Here is a 15,822-nt window from a genome sequence, read left to right as displayed (position 1 = left end):
TACCAGCTATATACGGTGCAGCTGATGCATCAGGCTTTGGTCAGCTGTATGACCGTGCAATCAATGTGCCCTGAAGTCCTAATAATCCACCAGCCTTCTGTCACAAGTTCCGTTCCTAATAACGCGGTGCGTGCGAAAACGATTTAAAAACGGTTCTCATGGGTCTGCATCAGGTTAGGTTGCCACAGATAGTCAGAGCATTGTGCTGAAATTCGTCACTCACTCAAAATATGCACCCATTTGGTCGTGGTGCTTTTTCTTGCAGTGGAAAGAAACGCACGCTCTTTGACTGTGTGGCACTTGCAGCCGCAGTCCGTCACTGTTAGTCAGGCGATGACCCTGGAACGCTTCGCCGAATGGTCCGGCTGCTGTCAGAACTGCGCGAGGCCTCCTGCGCCACCCGGGGGCCCTGTCGCGGCCGAGACTCGGTCGCCGGAGTTTGACAGCGCCCTGATGCTGGCCAGGGTTCCGGGCTCGGACGCGGCTCCGCCCGGCCGCCAACGCCACCGCCATCTGTGGACGGCCGGCCGAAACGTCGGTTGGGAACGATCTGATAATGGGCCGCCCGAATGCCGACCACAGTTTACGAGCGGAGCGCGCCGGGAAGGTCAGACCGGCCGCCGGTGTAGCGCCGGGGGACTGGGCCAGGCGACGGCATTCCGGGAGGCACGGGACAGGAGTGGGACCGGGACCAGACCGGCGCTGGGGACCTGACCAGGGACCGGGACCAGACCGGCGTCGGGGACCTGACCAGAGACCGGGACCAGACCGGCGTCGGGGACCTGACCAGAGGCCGGGGCCAGACCGGCGCTGGGGACCTGACCGGGGAACGGGACCAGACCGGCGTCGGGGACCTGACTAGGGACCGGGACCAGACCGGCGTCGGGGACCTGACCAGGGACCGGAACCAGACCGGCGTCGGGGACCTGACCAGAGACCGGGGCCAGACCGGCGCTGGGGACCTGACCGGGGAACGGGACCAGACCGGCGTCGGGGACCTGACCGGGGAACGGGACTGGGACTGGGACCGGGGCCGGGACTGGGATCGGGACGGGGACTGGGGTCGGGAAGGGGACCGGGACCGGGACGGGGACCGGGACCAGGACCGGGACCGGGACCGGGACTGAGATCGGGACGGGGACTGGGGTCGGGAAGGGGACCGGGACCGGGACCGGGACGGGGACCGGGACCAGGACCGGGACCGGGACTGAGATCGGGACGGGGACTGGGGTCGGGAAGGGGACCGGGACCGGGACGGGGACCGGGACCAGGACCGGGACCGGGACCGGGACTGAGATCGGGACGGAGACTGGGGTCGGGAAGGGGGCCGGGACCGGGACGGGGACCGGGACCAGGACCGGGACCGAGACCGGGATGGCTGAGGGCTGGGACAGATTCTAGCGGATGGTTTGGCGTTGGGTTTGTTACGCTGGCTAGTGGTCGTGGTTTGTTGCACTGGCTGGTGGCCATGGTTTATCACGCTGGCTAGTGGTCGTGGTTTGTTACGCTGGCTAGGGGTTGTGGTTTGTTACGCTGGCCGGTGGTCGTGGTTTGTTACGCTGGTTAGTGGTCGTGGTTTGTTACGCTGGCCAGTGGTCGTGGTTTGTCACGCTGGCTGGTGGTCGTGGTTTGTTGCGCTCGCTAGTGGTCGTGGTTTGTTACGCTGGCTAATGGTCGTGGTTTGTTACGCTGGTTAGTGGTCGTGCTTTGTTACGCTGGTTAGCGGTCGTGGTTTTTTACGCTGGTTAGTGATCGTGGCTTGTTACGCTGGCCAGTGGTCGTGGTTTGATACGCTGACTGGTGGTCGTGGTTTGTTACGCTGGCTAGTGGTCGTGGTTTGATACGCTGACTGGTGGTTGTGGTTTGTTACGCTGGCTAGTGGTCGTGGTTTGTTGCACTGGCTGGTGGTCGTGGTTTGTTACGCTGGTTAGTGGTCGTGGTTTGTTACGCTGGCCAGTGGTCGTGGTTTGATACGCTGACTGGTGGTCGTGGTTTGTTACGCTGGCTAGTGGTCGTGGTTTGATACGCTGACTGGTGGTCGTGGTTTGTCACGCTGGCTAGTGGTCGTGGTTTGTTGCGCTCGCTAGTGGTCGTGGTTTGTTACGCTGGCTAGGGGTTGTGGTTTGTTACGCTGGCCGGTGGTCGTGGTTTGTTACGCTGGTTAGTGGTCGCGGTTTGTTACGCTGGCCAGTGGTCGTGGTTTGATACGCTGACTGGTGGTCGTGGTTTGTTACGCTGGCTAGTGGTCGTGGTTTGTTGCGCTCGCTAGTGGTCGTGGTTTGTTACGCTGGCTAATGGTCGTGGTTTGTTACGCTGGCTAGTAGTCGTGCTTTGTTACGCTGGTTAGTGGTCGTAGTTTGTTACGCTGGTTAGTGATCGTGGTTTGTTACGTTGGCCAGTGGTCGTGGTTTGATACGCTGACTGGTGGTCGTGGTTTGTTACGCTGGCTAGTGGTCGTGGTTTGATACGCTGACTGGTGGTCGTGGTTTGTCACGCTGGCTAGTGGTCGTGGTTTGTTGCGCTCGCTAGTGGTCGTGGTTTGTTACGCTGGCTAATGGTCGTGGTTTGTTACGCTGGCTAGTGGTCGTGGTTTGTTACGCTGGCTAGTGGTCGTGCTTTGTTACGCTGGTTAGTGGTCGTGCTTTGTTACGCTGGCTAATGGTCGTGGTTTGTTACGCTGGCTGGTGGTCATGGTTTGTTACGCTGGCTAGTGGTCGTGCTTTGTTACGCTGGCTAGTGGTCGTGCTTTGTTACGCTGGTTAGTGGTCGTGGTTTGTTACGCGGGCTAGTGGTCGTGCTTTGTTGCGCTGGTTAGTGGCCGTAGTTTGTTACGCTGGCTAATGGTCGTGGTTTGTTACGCTGGTTAGTGCTCGTGGTTTGTTACGCTGGTTAGTGGTCGTGGTTTGTTACGCTGGTTAGTGGTCGTGGTTTGTTACGCTGGTTAGTGGTCGTGGTTTGTTACGCTGGTTAGTGGTCGTGGTTTATTACGCTGGTTAGTGGTCGTGGTTGAGCCCGGCTCCGGGGCGCGTAACCTGCTCTGTTCATTGCTGAATTGGAACGGCCTGGCACCTGGACCGGGGACGGGGCTTTCGGCAGTAACTTGGTGATGGGCCACTGAGCCGAATCCTCGGCGGAGCTGGCCGCCGGCGGGGCTCGAGCAGGCCGGCCGTTGACGCCCGGGCTGACATGGTTAGCGTTGGAGCGCTGCGGACGGTGGACATGTCTAGAGACAGGCGGCAGCCGACCATGCGACGAGCGAGCGCCGCTTTCGTCTCTGCGAGCGCGGAGGGCACTCAGGTCCGTGACTTGTGACGGCTGTGACCTGACTCGACCGATGAAGGTCACCGTCACCCGCGTTTAGAGCGCAGCGCAGCAGCCGTCGCGGGAGACGGACGCTAAGCTGCCGACACCAGTGCAGCTGCCGGACACAGGCGGAACGATGCGATATCCGGGTCCAGAGGAGGCTCGCATTCCAACCGGGACATCGCTGCTGGGGGCGGGGGGGGGGGGGGCTCATAGCCAGACAGGCTATCGGTTGAGAGGAACTCACCATCCGGACGCAATACCGCCTGAGAGAAGCCTACCATCCTGGCTAAAGCGCTGTACCGCGTCTGGGGAAGCCCATACGCGACATGACGCTGGCGGTGGCCCACGCACCGGGAGCCCCAGCCTCTGGCCGGCGATGTATCTCTCCGGACAGGAGACAGGCGGAAGAGACGGAGCCGGCCGGCCAGACGCCAGCAGACGCCCGTCGCTCCGGGTCGGCAGCGTTCGCCGGCCTGTCGTTCTCCATGCCATCTCCACATCGAGAGCTGCAGCCGGGCGGGCGAGGTGCAGACACGGCGCGTCACTCGGGCCCAGCTCAGCCGGCCGTCCCGGCTCCTCCGCAGACCCATTCATTGTTTTAAGCCGCTTTGGCGGCGGCCGGCCGGGCGTGCGGGCCGGCTTACAGCGGTGTATTGTGTACGTCACGTCAACGGACGGGGCCGCCGCCGCCGCCGCCGCCGCCGGATCCGGGTCCGGTCGCCGGCCGGGCGGCGCTGGCGGCCGGCCTTCGGCCAGAGCGGTATGTAGTGGTCTCTCCACGCCGGACGGACGGCTGAACACAACCGGCGGACGCAACGCCGGCCCCACGATCGGCGCGATCGCGTTCGGCCTGCGGCTGAGTTCGACGCTCGTGGACAGGACACTGCCGGGACCGCCGGCGGCCTGCGGCGGTGTTACAGGCCGGGGCGGACAGACGGGCAGACCGCTTACGGAGCGTGTCTGCGGTGTGCGCTTGGACGTCACGACGGAGGGGGCTGTCTGGGTCTGAGTGAGCGTGTCTCCGTCGCACACGGACTGAGCGCCGGCTGGGATCTGAGCCCGTTTTGGTCTGTGACTGTCGGGGCACGGACTGAGCGCCGGCTGGGATCTGAGCCCGTTTTGGTCTGTGACTGTCGGGGCACGGACTGAGCGCCGGCTGGGATCTGAACCCGTTTTGGTCTGTGACTGTCGGGGCACGGACTGAGCGCCGGCTGGGATCTGAACCCGTTTTGGTCTGTGACTGTCGGGGCACGGACTGAGCGCCGGCTGGGATCTGAGCCCGTTTTGGTCTGTGACTGTCGGGGCACGGACTGGGCGCCGGCTGGGATCTGAACCCGTTTTGGTCTGTGACTGTCGGGGCACGGACTGAGCGCCGGCTGGGATCTGAACCCGTTTTGGTCTGTGACTGTCGGGGCACGGACTGAGCGCCGGCTGGGATCTGAGCCCGTTTTGGTCTGTGACTGTCGGGGCACGGACTGAGCGCCGGCTGGGATCTGAACCCGTTTTGGTCTGTGACTGTCGGGGCACGGACTGAGCGCCGGCTGGGATCTGAACCCGTTTTGGTCTGTGACTGTCGGGGCACGGACTGAGCGCCGGCTGGGATCTGAGCCCGTTTTGGTCTGTGACTGTCGGGCACGGACTGGGCGCCGGCTGGGATCTGAACCCGTTTTGGTCTGTGACTGTCGGGGCACGGACTGGGCGCCGGCTGGGATCTGAACCCGTTTTGGTCTGTGACTGTCGGGGCACGGACTGAGCGCCGGCTGGGATCTGAACCCGTTTTGGTCTGTGACTGTCGGGGCACGGACCTCGGTGCGGGCGTGCATCGCCGGCGCCCGGCTGCGGTGGATGCCCGAGCCTGGTGTGGTCACGCGGCGCGCTGCCGTGGCGCCAGTCCCGATGGCTCTGCGGTCGGTGCTAAGCCGCCAGCGGCTGGGGCCGCGCACCGCAGAGCCTGCTCGCAATCCTCGCAGGGTGACGCCGAACAGCTCATCCCACTGCCAAGCCCTCCAGATGGACCCGCAGTGTTTGGCGGCGCGTGTACGATGCGATTGACAACGCTTGAAATACTGACTCATAGCGCTGTTGACGTTGGTCCGCATCCAGGAGGAAAAGCCGTTTGTAATGCCGCGTGAAATCATCACACAGGAAATTATGTCGGGCTCTGACACACCATTGGCACCGATCGCTGATCCAGAGGCATGCCAATGCTGGGCACGGACCCTCAGCAAACTACTGTATTGAGCTAATGAACCTCCAAGCATTCGAGCTCACAGATCCATGCGCCTTCTCTGTTAAGTGCGCTCACAATTTGGTAGAATCCCGATAGTTGAAACAGCGGCGGTGTCCAGTGTCGTTCGCTTTGTTCTGAGCCCGATTGGTCGGCCGGCGGCCCTTTGATCATTGCCGAGGATCTCGGTCGCTGATGGCGTGACTGAAGTGGCTATTTAGGGCTGTGCAGCGCATACCGCGGGCCGCTGAGCCGCCTCCAGCGGCCGCAGAGCTGCTGCCGGTGCTGAGCTGGGCGGCCGGCGCGGCGGCAGTGACGTGCAGTGACGCGGCCGGCGGCGCCGCTCGGCCGCCGCCCGGGCCGCCTTTTGGCAGCGCCCGCCACCGGCGTCGTCGCGTCGGCGTCGGCGGCGACGGCGGCGGCCGGCGGCGCCACGGGGTCGGGCGGTGCCGGCGGGCCGGCGCCGCGGCCAGGCCGGCCGGCGCCGGCCGCCCCGGGCGAGACGACATCGGTCGGGGAGGGGGGGGGGGGGGGGGCCTGGCGCCGCGCCGCAGCGAGCCACAAGCCATGTCCGGGTCTGGGGAGAGTTACGGGCGAAGTTCAAGGTGCTGGCGGAACAGCGGGTTTGGCACCGGCTCCCTCGCTGTGGGACGGGCCTGATTGAGGGCGCCATGACACTGGGCCGGCCAGCGATGGCTCGAGATGCCGTTTGATGGCGGCCCAGACGCCGGGGTCGGCCGGCGGGGAGGGCTGTGAGTCGGCGCCGGGCGCCGGTGACTCAGGCTTGCTCCCTGGGGTGGACGGACGACCGGAGTCGGAATGTCGCGACACCCGTCTGGGGCGGGACCGGGCCGTCGGCTGCGGCCCGGTCGGAGGCGGGACGCCAGCCGCCGCCGGCGAGTGTGACGTGGCTCCAGGATCGCCTGCGGTCGCTGCCTGCCCGCACGAGGAGCGTGCCGGCCTGGGCGCATGGCTCACTGCACGCACGCCGGGCGTCTGAAAGTACCAGTCGCCACAGCAAATCGGCGTCAATATTCTTCTCCGCCATTTGGCTGTGACCAAAACTGCTGAGGCTGACAGCACAGCTGAGGCCGTGCGTCGTCTCCGCAAACGGCCCCGACGCCCTCTGCGGCACGTTTTCAGTGCCCTGTTTCGCCAGCGCTGGTCGTGGAGCCGCGGCGGTGGCGATTTCGGCAGCGTGACGTCAGTACCGCATATCACTGTTGAGCGGGCAGAAGCAAAAGCCGGCCTGGCGGTCTGCTCATCTGCGTAGAGATATCGTGGATTAGTTAACACCATTTGCACGGATAGGCATGGATAAAGGTGGAGGCGAGCGCGGCGCAGCGCACTGTCTCGCGGTCGGCTACTTGGGAACGCGCGGCGGTAGCGCTGCGACGGAGCACTCCCGGCTGCGGCATGTCCGGTTTGGCCGTGTCTGTTTGCGCGGCGCTGATAACGTCCTCCCCCAACTCGGCTATTGACGTTGTCCAGTCGCGTGATCAGAACGTCTGCCTCGCGACCCTCTGGAAGCAGCGGGTGACGCCCGTCATTACCGGACCGCTGATTTATTGCACGGCGCTATGGACCGCGCACGTGACATTTACCAAGCGTGTTTCTGTTTACAGTGTGATCTGCTTATGTCTGTTATCTTTTAAGTGCTTCATGCTTAGACTGTGAATACCATGGATGATTCGAGTGCACTGGAACTCTTGTGCCTAGAGCGAGTAAGCACGACCCTGAGCGGAGCCAATCCTGTTATGTTTGGGGACTGAGGACGTTCGCAGGGCCACCGAGTTGGCCACGTCGCACTGCGCAAACCATGCTCTTACTCCGCCTCTGCAGCGCCTCCTGGCCTGCCCGCCTGACGGTCTGACTCCGCCTCTGTTACAGGCGCCAGCTGCCGGGCTTGGTGTCGCCTCTTCTACTTCGAGCGGCGGCGGCGGGTGGGCCAGCTGGGCGGCTGGGCGGCGCGCGGCCCCGTCCAGCACGTGTTCTACAGCCTGCCGCACGGAGACGGGCTGGCGCTGGAGGCGGTGGTCGACCAGAACCCGCGCCCGGAGCCGGACGTGCGGCAAACGCGAGCACTCATCGGCGCCGGTAGGTACTGCAGGCGGCCAGCCGACAGCGCGGCCACGCAGAGGAGGCCCTCCGGCGGGGCGGGATTGCGTCACGAGGCGATGGTCCAGAGGAGGCACCTGTCGGGGCGCGCGGCTGGTGTTCCAGGGGCGCGCGAGGGTCATACGGTCAGGTCAGAGTCTGGTGGGCGGTGGGTCACGCGGACGACACGGACTGGCCGGTGTTGACGTGAGCTTTGTTCAGGGGCGTCTGGTTGTCTTGAGGTGGGTGCGAGTGTGCTACCACGTGCCGGGTCAGGTGGAGCTGGCCGAAGCCGTTGCTGCCTCCCCTCCCCTTCCCCTTGTACCGGTCAACCTTTGAGCGCATTCTTAGCATGTTTCAGCCGCAAACAGGCGCCTCAGTTTATGTTCAGTTTATGTTCACGCCCAATTTTTGCGCGCTCGTGGCGCCGGGCCGTCCGGCCGCCGGTGTCCGCTGGGACAGGGCACGTCCGGTGTGTCCTGACGGACACGTGCCCCCAGCGCCGAGGGTCAATCACACATCACATTTGAGGGTGGCGTGCCCAACGGTGGGACATCAGCCTAGAACTGGCAATGCCGCATGGCACACTCGTGGGGTCCCGGGCTGGCTGCTCCGTAAGTGCACGACGGGTGGTAGACATTTGGTGGTTGTCTTCCAAGAGTCGTCTTTCCAGTACCAAACATACTCCATTACAGCGCACGCCTTTAAAAATTGTAACCGGAGTAAGGCGACGAAGGCGATAAGTGGAGAGTTTAGTTGTGCCAAAACTATGGGCCGTCTGTTTCACCCTGCGCTGTCAATCCCTAGAAGCCTCTCGCTACAAATGACAGTACGGTCATTGATCTCTGTCCTGTTTAATAAGCATTGGAAAAACATCGAGTGTTTGAACAATGCGCGCTCCTTTTGGTCTAAGTCTGTTGCATTCCTGAAGTTGGAAGCTGTGGACGGTGTTGGTAATGACTTTCCCCGGACAGATTCACTCCAAATACCACCGGCGAACAAAACATAGTATGCTGCTTTGTTTTGCCCGTGAATGCGAATAAAACCCGGCGTTCGAGTGTTGTTTGACGCGAAGTTAACTTAATGTTGCTGCTGTTGGCTAGGGATTTGTTTTTACGACACGATGCTCGCAACGTCTGCAGGAGGCTCACGGTCCCTTTAAACACCGCGAGTTATGCCGTCAGCCAGGCTAAGAATGCTCGTATCGTTTCTTCATCCACGTGTGTGGTACCCGCTGGCGACCAGTGCACTATATGGCTCTTGATATAGACATGCGTATGTTTTGTTGTGGTGTTTGTTAGATTGACAACGGTAGTTGATGAATTAGCTTGTATCTCTCCCTTTTGGTCAAGATGGTGTGTCGTTCACGAAAGGTGAAGCTTGAGTAGGTATTTTGAAATTTGTTTATACACATGTTTTCAAATTTTTTCAACTTTACTATAATATCAGCTGAGTCGATTTTTACCGGCTTTCATCAACAAATATACCATCGTTCAATGGATTCATGCCTGTAACGTTCCCCGATAACCGCGTGGCGCCATGTGCCGGTGTGTCTATTAGCGCCCTGCGTCCCTCCTGGGTGGCAGCAGCTGACGCCGTGTCGCTCTGCGCAGGCTTGACTCTGAGTCTCGAGCCGGGCGGCGTCTGGCTCTACAACCGGAGCCGGCGGCCGCTGTTCGTCTCGTCGCCGACGCTTGACCCGCCGCGCGGCTCGCCCGCCGAGGCCGTGCACAAACTTTTGCCCGGCTTCTCGGTGCTCGTGTTCGCCTGGGCGGGCGACGAGCGGCGGCGGCGGCCGCCGGACGCGCGTGACGGACCGCGCGACCCCCACAGCGTGACTGTCAGCTTCGCCAAGGGCTGGGGGCCCAAGTACACGCGCCGCAGCCCCACCGAGTGTCCCTGCTGGCTGGAGCTATGCTTCAGTCCGCTTGCCGACAGGGCGCGGTGACGGTACTAGTCAGCCGTTATAGGTGGCGCCATCGTCGCCTGCCGTCGCCGGAAGTGATCGCGTGCTGTTCGTTCGGCTCGCGTGTGAGCCCGCTCCTTGTAAGCTCAGTCGAGGCTGTCGTCGTCGCGGAAGGGGGCCGCCTCCGCGCGGCGGCGTCGAGGCTGGGAATGTAACCGGTGCTTCCCTGAGCGTGCCTTCCTGTGTTGGCGGCGCTGGCTCGCTGGCCACGAGTGTGCACGAGGGTCGGTCGCTCTGGCAGCTAGTCCCGGTCCGTTACTGCGACTGTGAACTGCCGACAGGCCGGGCGGGGCAAGGCGTGCGGGCCATCTGCGTGATGCAATCGGATATTGCGTATGTACAAACGATTTATATACGAGTAAATACAATTTGATACTGAGAAGCGAACAAACGTTGAACTGAACGGTCGCCGCGCGCCAAACGCGACGCATCACAGCGGTTCAGTATCGCGTACGTGTATGCATGCGAGTTTTTCTGAAGGTGCTTCGAATGGTTTTGCTGAGGGGAATGACTGAGTATGGACCCTAGTTCTCAGGCTGCCAAATTTTGTGCGGACTTCCTCAGCTCATATTAGATGCGAAGCATCTAAGCATTTTGCAACGGCTGCCACTGACGTAGGTGATTTTCACCCACTCAGCAGTTTCGTAGACGATACCATCTTAGCTGACTGAGCACCTAAGTTGGTAGTTCATGTTCAGGCGGATGGTCATGCTTGAGAAATGGCATTCAGCCTGCCGAACGCAAAGGGGTCGCAAGCTTTTCAATGTCCGCACTAGCAAGTAAACCCCCAAGTGCGCTTTTGACTATTGCTACATAGTAACCACCAAAGCCCAAACGAAATCAATGGCGACGGAAAATGTATATTCTCTTCAAAGATCACGAGTTGTGCGCGTTACTCGGTGCTGATTGGAACAGCAGATATTCTGTCCTGTTCGTCCAGTACGTCGCCATTCACAACAGGCACATGTCACCACGTGTTCACAACGGCTTCGTGTCGTACTCACCACGGTCACCAGCTTGCAGCGAATGCACGCGTAACAGTCCGGTGATACAAAATAGCACCATTACTCTTAAATACGAGCGGTATCGGAGCCGGCCGTCCAACTCGTTAACACTTGATAGAAAACTATATAGCATCATCGAACAACACCGAAAGATATGGAATGAAACACACTGGTATGCCCGGTGTGCCGGACATCCAACGACAAAACGTCAACAGAGTTGTCGTAAATACTGTACCCACGTCCACTAGAAACGACTAGAATAGAGGAGATCTTTGGTTGTGCTGGAGCAGCCATCACAGACGTTTAGTTCTTCTTGGAGAGCTTGCGTGATAGACGCCGCAGCCGGGAGACGGGCCCGAACTCTGCCGGGTCTCCGGCGGCAGTGGAGTGGCGGCGCGGGTCGGTGGCGCAGCCGAGCGTGGGCAGCCGCAGCCGCCAGCCGGCCGGCTCGGCGCTCCGCCATCGGGCGCACTCCTCGGTCGGCGCCCGCTCGCGCAGGTACAGTCGACCCATGGTGGGCCACGCCAGCTGCGCCTCGTACACGCACTCGGCGTCGGCCAGGCGGCGACGCTCGGTGCGCGTGGCCTTGCGACGCGCGCCCGACGCGTCTGAGGCCATCCGGCCGAACTCGAGCTCCTCGACCAGCACGAAGCGGCCGGGCGGCTCGAGGCGGCGCGCTTTGACCAGAGCCTGCGCGATCAGCTCCTGCGCCGTGCTCGCGCGCGGTGCCTTCAGAATGGCGTACGGGATGCTGGGGCTGACGTCACACACGCAGACGAGGAAGCTGTCATCCGAGTCGAGGCCGTCGGCGCCGCGCGCCGCGCGCTGGCGCCCGCTCGACAGGATGGTCGACACCCAGGCGCGGCAGCTGGGGTCGTCGCCGATCTTGCGCAGCACCAGCATGCCCTCGCCCTTCCAGGCGGCCTGCGCGCGCAGCGGCGACTCGTCGGCGGCCAGCACGCGCTGCAGCGTCGTCTTGGATGCGCAGCGAGACCAGTCAGTGGCCACCGCCTCGATCAGCACGTAGTCGTCGACGCTCTCGTCGCCGCGGCCCGCCTTGGCCAGCGCCTGCGCGATGACGTCTCGTGTCGTGTAGTCCTGCGTTACCTTGACGATGGTGTGCGGTTCGTCGGGCGTCACGTCGTGCACCATCAGGAAGAACGTCTTTCGCCGCACACCGGGCCGTTGGCTGGGCGCCGGTTCCAGCTCGTCCTCGGAGGCGGCCGGGCCACCGTCGGCGGCGCTGCGGCACGACGCTGTCGCCGGCTCCGAGCCCTCCTCGTCCATGCGCGAATAGATGAAGAGCGTCGACACGGAGAGCGGCCGGTTATGGGCATCGTGTAGCCGGACGTGCCGGTAGCCGGGCCGCAGCCGGCTGAGAGGCAGCGTGCGCTGCGCCGTCTGGTGGCCGGTGCCGGCGTCCGTCACCGTCAGCCGCAGGAAGGCCAGGTCGTGGAACCAAATGCGGAACACGAGCGTCTCGTCCCAGATCGGGTTCAGGCTGTTGTGGTGCGCCGCCTTGGTCTTGTACTTGACGCTGTCGGCCGGGATACCGACCACCTCGGCCTCCACCTGGGGGCTGGCGGAGAAGCTTCCCTGGCACACATACTGGCCGGAGATAATCGTCACCGTCAGGTATGTCACGTGCAGGCCGTCAAACTTCTTCTCCCACGGGTTGAAGCGGCGGTAGAGCACGTGCGTGGGGTCCCACATGACGCGCGGCTTCAGCACGTAGCCGCAGCCGGCCGTCTGCTCAAACATGGCGCTGTTGACGTGCAGCGCCCAGTCTACCGTCTGGTAGTTGAGCGCCACCGACTGGATGCCGCATGCCCAGAACAGCACCGGGTTGAAGTTGGAGGAGTCGATCCGCATGGCCGCCGGGTAGGTACGCATGATCTGCACCTCCGTGTGCACCAGGCAGGCCAGCGGCTGCTTGCGGCACAGCTTCTTGGCCGAGTTCTCGTTGATGCTCGAGATCTGGTAGCAGGGGTGCATAAGTGGCGGCTTGCGGGCGGCCGGCGCCGGCGGCGCGCCGTCTGGCCGCGCATGCGCACTGCCGCTGCTGCCAGAGGACGGTATGCTGGCCGAGCTCTGCAGCGCGATCCGCCGCCGCTGCGATGGCTTCGGCTTGACGCACATCGGGCTCAGCGAGATGAAGCCGTGGAACTTGATGGCCTGCGTGTACACCACCAGGTCGGAGAGCTCCTTGGCGATCTGGGCGCTGTGCTTCTTCTTGGCGACACCGTCGTCGGCGCCCTCCAGGTCCGAGGTGGACCTGTCGAAGAGCAGCACGGCAGTGAAAACACCGCCTGGGGCACCTCCCAGGAAGAGGGAAAATGCGGGTGCTGTACAGGATGCCTGAAAACGGTTGGTCGCTTGAGGTGTTTAAAGTCTCATGGCGTGCAATTCACGACAATCAGAAGTGCCCTGTCCTCCGTCCTTCAGTCTGTGGCTTCTTTGTCAGGCTTCCACAGGGCATGGTCTCGCAAAAAATCTTCAGCAAAGACCGCACTCCACTGGGCTGCCGCCGACCGCTCCCGCAAGGCAACATCTATCGATGAAACGGCAGTATGTCTGACACGTGGCTGCAGTCAGGCTGAGTGGGTACCGCCGGCACCGCGGCAGTGCTCGTCTGTGACAACGGCCGACGCTGACCCCGACCTGTGCCGGCAGTGTGACCCTGACCTGTGCCGGAAGTGTGAACCTGACCTGTGTCGGGAGTGTGACCCTGGTCTGTCCCGGGAATGTGACCCTGACCTGTGCCGGTAGTGTGACCCTGACCTGTGCCGGGAGTGTGCAGGCCGGCCGTTCTCCTCCTCGCAGGTGGGCACGTCGCTGAGGTGGCCCAGCAGGGCCGCCTCCCGATCTGAGGAGCCGACATCACTCGTCACGCAGGCGGAGCAACGCTGCGGTGGTACGACAAACCGGCAGCGAGCTGCTGGTTTCGGAGCCGGGCTATGGCTTCCCATGAGGGGGCGAAATCTGCTACTTCAACGAAGGTATATGAAAGTTACAGATGCAAACTGGGTGACGCCACAGCGACAGAAGATGACGCTTGATATGATCAGGTCGCAATCCACACTTGTTAGCGTTTCTTCAATACTCACATATTCTCTAGACATCCACGTTCATGGTTAAAATTGCATCATGATATTCCACTCAGCTGCCGCCTTCAGCGCTGCCGCAAGCCATCTCCGGCTTCCAGCGGCGGCAGTCAGCCGGCGCTGGCGCAAGAAGCCGCGGTCCCGACAGCCCCCCGGTCGCCCGTGGCCCGTTCTCGGCCGTGGTGCTCACCGCAGATCAGCTCGTCGTCGTCATCGTCGTCGTCATCGTCGCTCTCCAGGTTGAGACTGGCCGACGAGGCGTTGGAAGAGACAACCGAGTTGGTGCGCTGATTGTGACGCCGGATCAGCGGCGGAATGTCAGCGCACAGCTTCTTGTTCTTGATGAGCACGCGGAGCTTGAGCTGGTTGGGTGACGGCAGGCGCGGGTTGTCGCTCAGGTCGAGGTCCAGCACGGGTCGCGCCACCAGCCTGTCGCCGAGCACCGTCTGCCGGCGGGCAGGCGTCAGCTGATTGCGGCGAACCGCAGCAAGCAGACCTGCAGCGGCCAACATATCGCGCTAAAGAGAGGTGGATTCGGCGAGACCAAAAAGATGCGGCGATAGTATTTGTCTGATCTGTGTCAGGGGATGTAGGCGAAGGGATGGTTTGATTCATGGGAATATAGGGGAAGCTGATGCGCAAAGCTTTTTTTCGCTGTGGCCCAGTTCCTTTAGTAATATTCTCGGTCAGCCAGCAGGTGAGCTTAAGACAGTAAGTCATCTGTTGCGTCTGGTGGGATGGACATGTTCGGCAGAGCTCCAGTTGTCCGAACGCGCACACGGACGGTTGCCCGAGCTGTCAACCAGTGCTGTCACTTGTGGGCTCTGTTTGAGCTACAGCGCCACCTACAGCCTACCTGGAAGATGTGCGCCATCTTGGCCTGCTGCTGTATAGAGCAGTGGTTTTCGATGGATAACAGCACGGGGAACGGGCTGGTCACGAACGCTGACTGGGCGATGGCCTCCACCACGGCCCGGAAGCCGATCTTGGAGGTGAAAGTGTGTCCGTGGTAGATGACCGGCGCCCCGTCATCCCCATCCCAGCAGTCCAGCTCCACGCAGCGGCAGCCCGTTAGCAGCACCTGACGACGGGGTCGCAGTCTATCCACCATTCAGCTTCAGTCAACTCAGCAAGTGACATGATCTGTGGCCAGCGTAAGCTGATGGGAGGCAAACACACGATTAAACTAGCCACATATTTTGTGGTGTGGAATATGCGTGAGTCTTAAAACCTTCTTCATCCGAAGGACCCTCATTTATTTATGATAGCGGCGGGGATGGCCATGATAATGCTGAAATCTTGAGGTCATCCGACGACTGGTATGAACATACAGTTGTGTGCAGCGATGCCCAAAGTCTGGCCAGGCAGATGCATTCAGGACCCTGGCCCAAGCATCAGCGGGAAGTATAGGAGTCAACAGACTACGCCTGAGTTGGTCTGTGGCCCTCAAAACACCACCTGCTGAGGACTCGCCTGCGAGTACAGGTCCACGGAAGACTCCCCTAGAACTCACCTGTGAGAACAGGCCCACGGTGGACTCTCCCTGAGACTCACCTGCGAGTACAGGTCCACGGATGACTCCCAAGACTCACCTGCGAGTACAGGTCCACGGACGACTCTCCCTTGAGCTGGTGCCCGGTCAGGTATGTGTTGTGCGACGAGGCCATGTAGTAGTAGGAGAGCGGGTAGTTGAAGTCCTCGGGTGGCGTGGGCTCAGCTCCAGCCGTGGCGAAGTTGGCCTCGTCCATCAGGTATGAGCAGAAAGCGGCGAAGCTGAGACACAGTGTGTCTCGCAGGCTCGGGTCTCGCTCGTACCTCTGCCGGGAGTGGTCACGAGAGAGGTCACCAGAGTGGCCAGGAGAGCGGTCACGAGACTGGTCACCAGAGTGGCCAGGAGAGCGGTCACGAGAGTGGTCACCAGAGTGGCCAGGAGGGCGGTCACGAGACTGGTCACCAGGGTGGCCAGGAGAGCGGTCACGAGAGTGGTCACCAGAGTGGCCAGGAGAGCGGTCACGAGAGTGGTCACCAGAGTGGCCAGGAGAGCGGTCACGAGAGTGGTCACGAGAGTGGTCACCAGAGTGGCCAGGAGAGCGGTCACGGGAGAGGTCACGAGAGTGG

General features: G+C 62.0%; 2 protein-coding genes across 4 annotated transcripts in view; one reads left to right on the top strand and one right to left on the bottom strand.

Moving 5' to 3' along the window:
- Positions 1-9,975, top strand: part of LOC119111942 (mothers against decapentaplegic homolog 6) — a 28,903-nt gene extending 18,928 nt beyond the window's left edge. For 2 of the 3 annotated variants that reach the window (XM_037235828.1, XM_037235827.1), the window contains exons 4-5: positions 7,424-7,630; positions 9,244-9,975. In XM_037235828.1, the coding sequence (XP_037091723.1) occupies positions 7,424-7,630; positions 9,244-9,578 (542 nt within the window). In that variant the 3' untranslated portion in view covers positions 9,579-9,975. Of the gene's footprint in view, positions 1-7,423; positions 9,130-9,243 lie in introns of those variants that run through there. The other variant, XM_037235829.1, reaches the window with a different exon arrangement.
- The window catches only part of LOC119112923 (1-phosphatidylinositol 4,5-bisphosphate phosphodiesterase epsilon-1), an 18,567-nt gene continuing 12,596 nt past the window's right edge, over positions 9,852-15,822 (bottom strand). The window contains exons 9-14 of the mRNA XM_037237227.1: positions 15,297-15,521; positions 14,561-14,785; positions 13,895-14,150; positions 13,382-13,466; positions 11,073-12,875; positions 9,852-9,867 (exon numbers count right to left, since the gene is read on the bottom strand). Coding sequence (XP_037093122.1) covers positions 9,852-9,867; positions 11,073-12,875; positions 13,382-13,466; positions 13,895-14,150; positions 14,561-14,785; positions 15,297-15,521 — 2,610 coding nt within the window. The remainder of the gene's footprint in view (positions 9,868-11,072; positions 12,876-13,381; positions 13,467-13,894; positions 14,151-14,560; positions 14,786-15,296; positions 15,522-15,822) is intronic.

This window comes from Pollicipes pollicipes, unplaced genomic scaffold (assembly GCF_011947565.3).
Source record: "Pollicipes pollicipes isolate AB1234 unplaced genomic scaffold, Ppol_2.1 Scaffold_7261;HRSCAF=8764_pilon_pilon_pilon, whole genome shotgun sequence".
Classification (NCBI taxonomy): Eukaryota; Metazoa; Arthropoda; class Thecostraca; order Pollicipedomorpha; family Pollicipedidae; genus Pollicipes; species Pollicipes pollicipes.
Note: the sequence above shows the minus strand (reverse complement) of the source record. Positions and strands in the feature narration are given on the sequence as shown.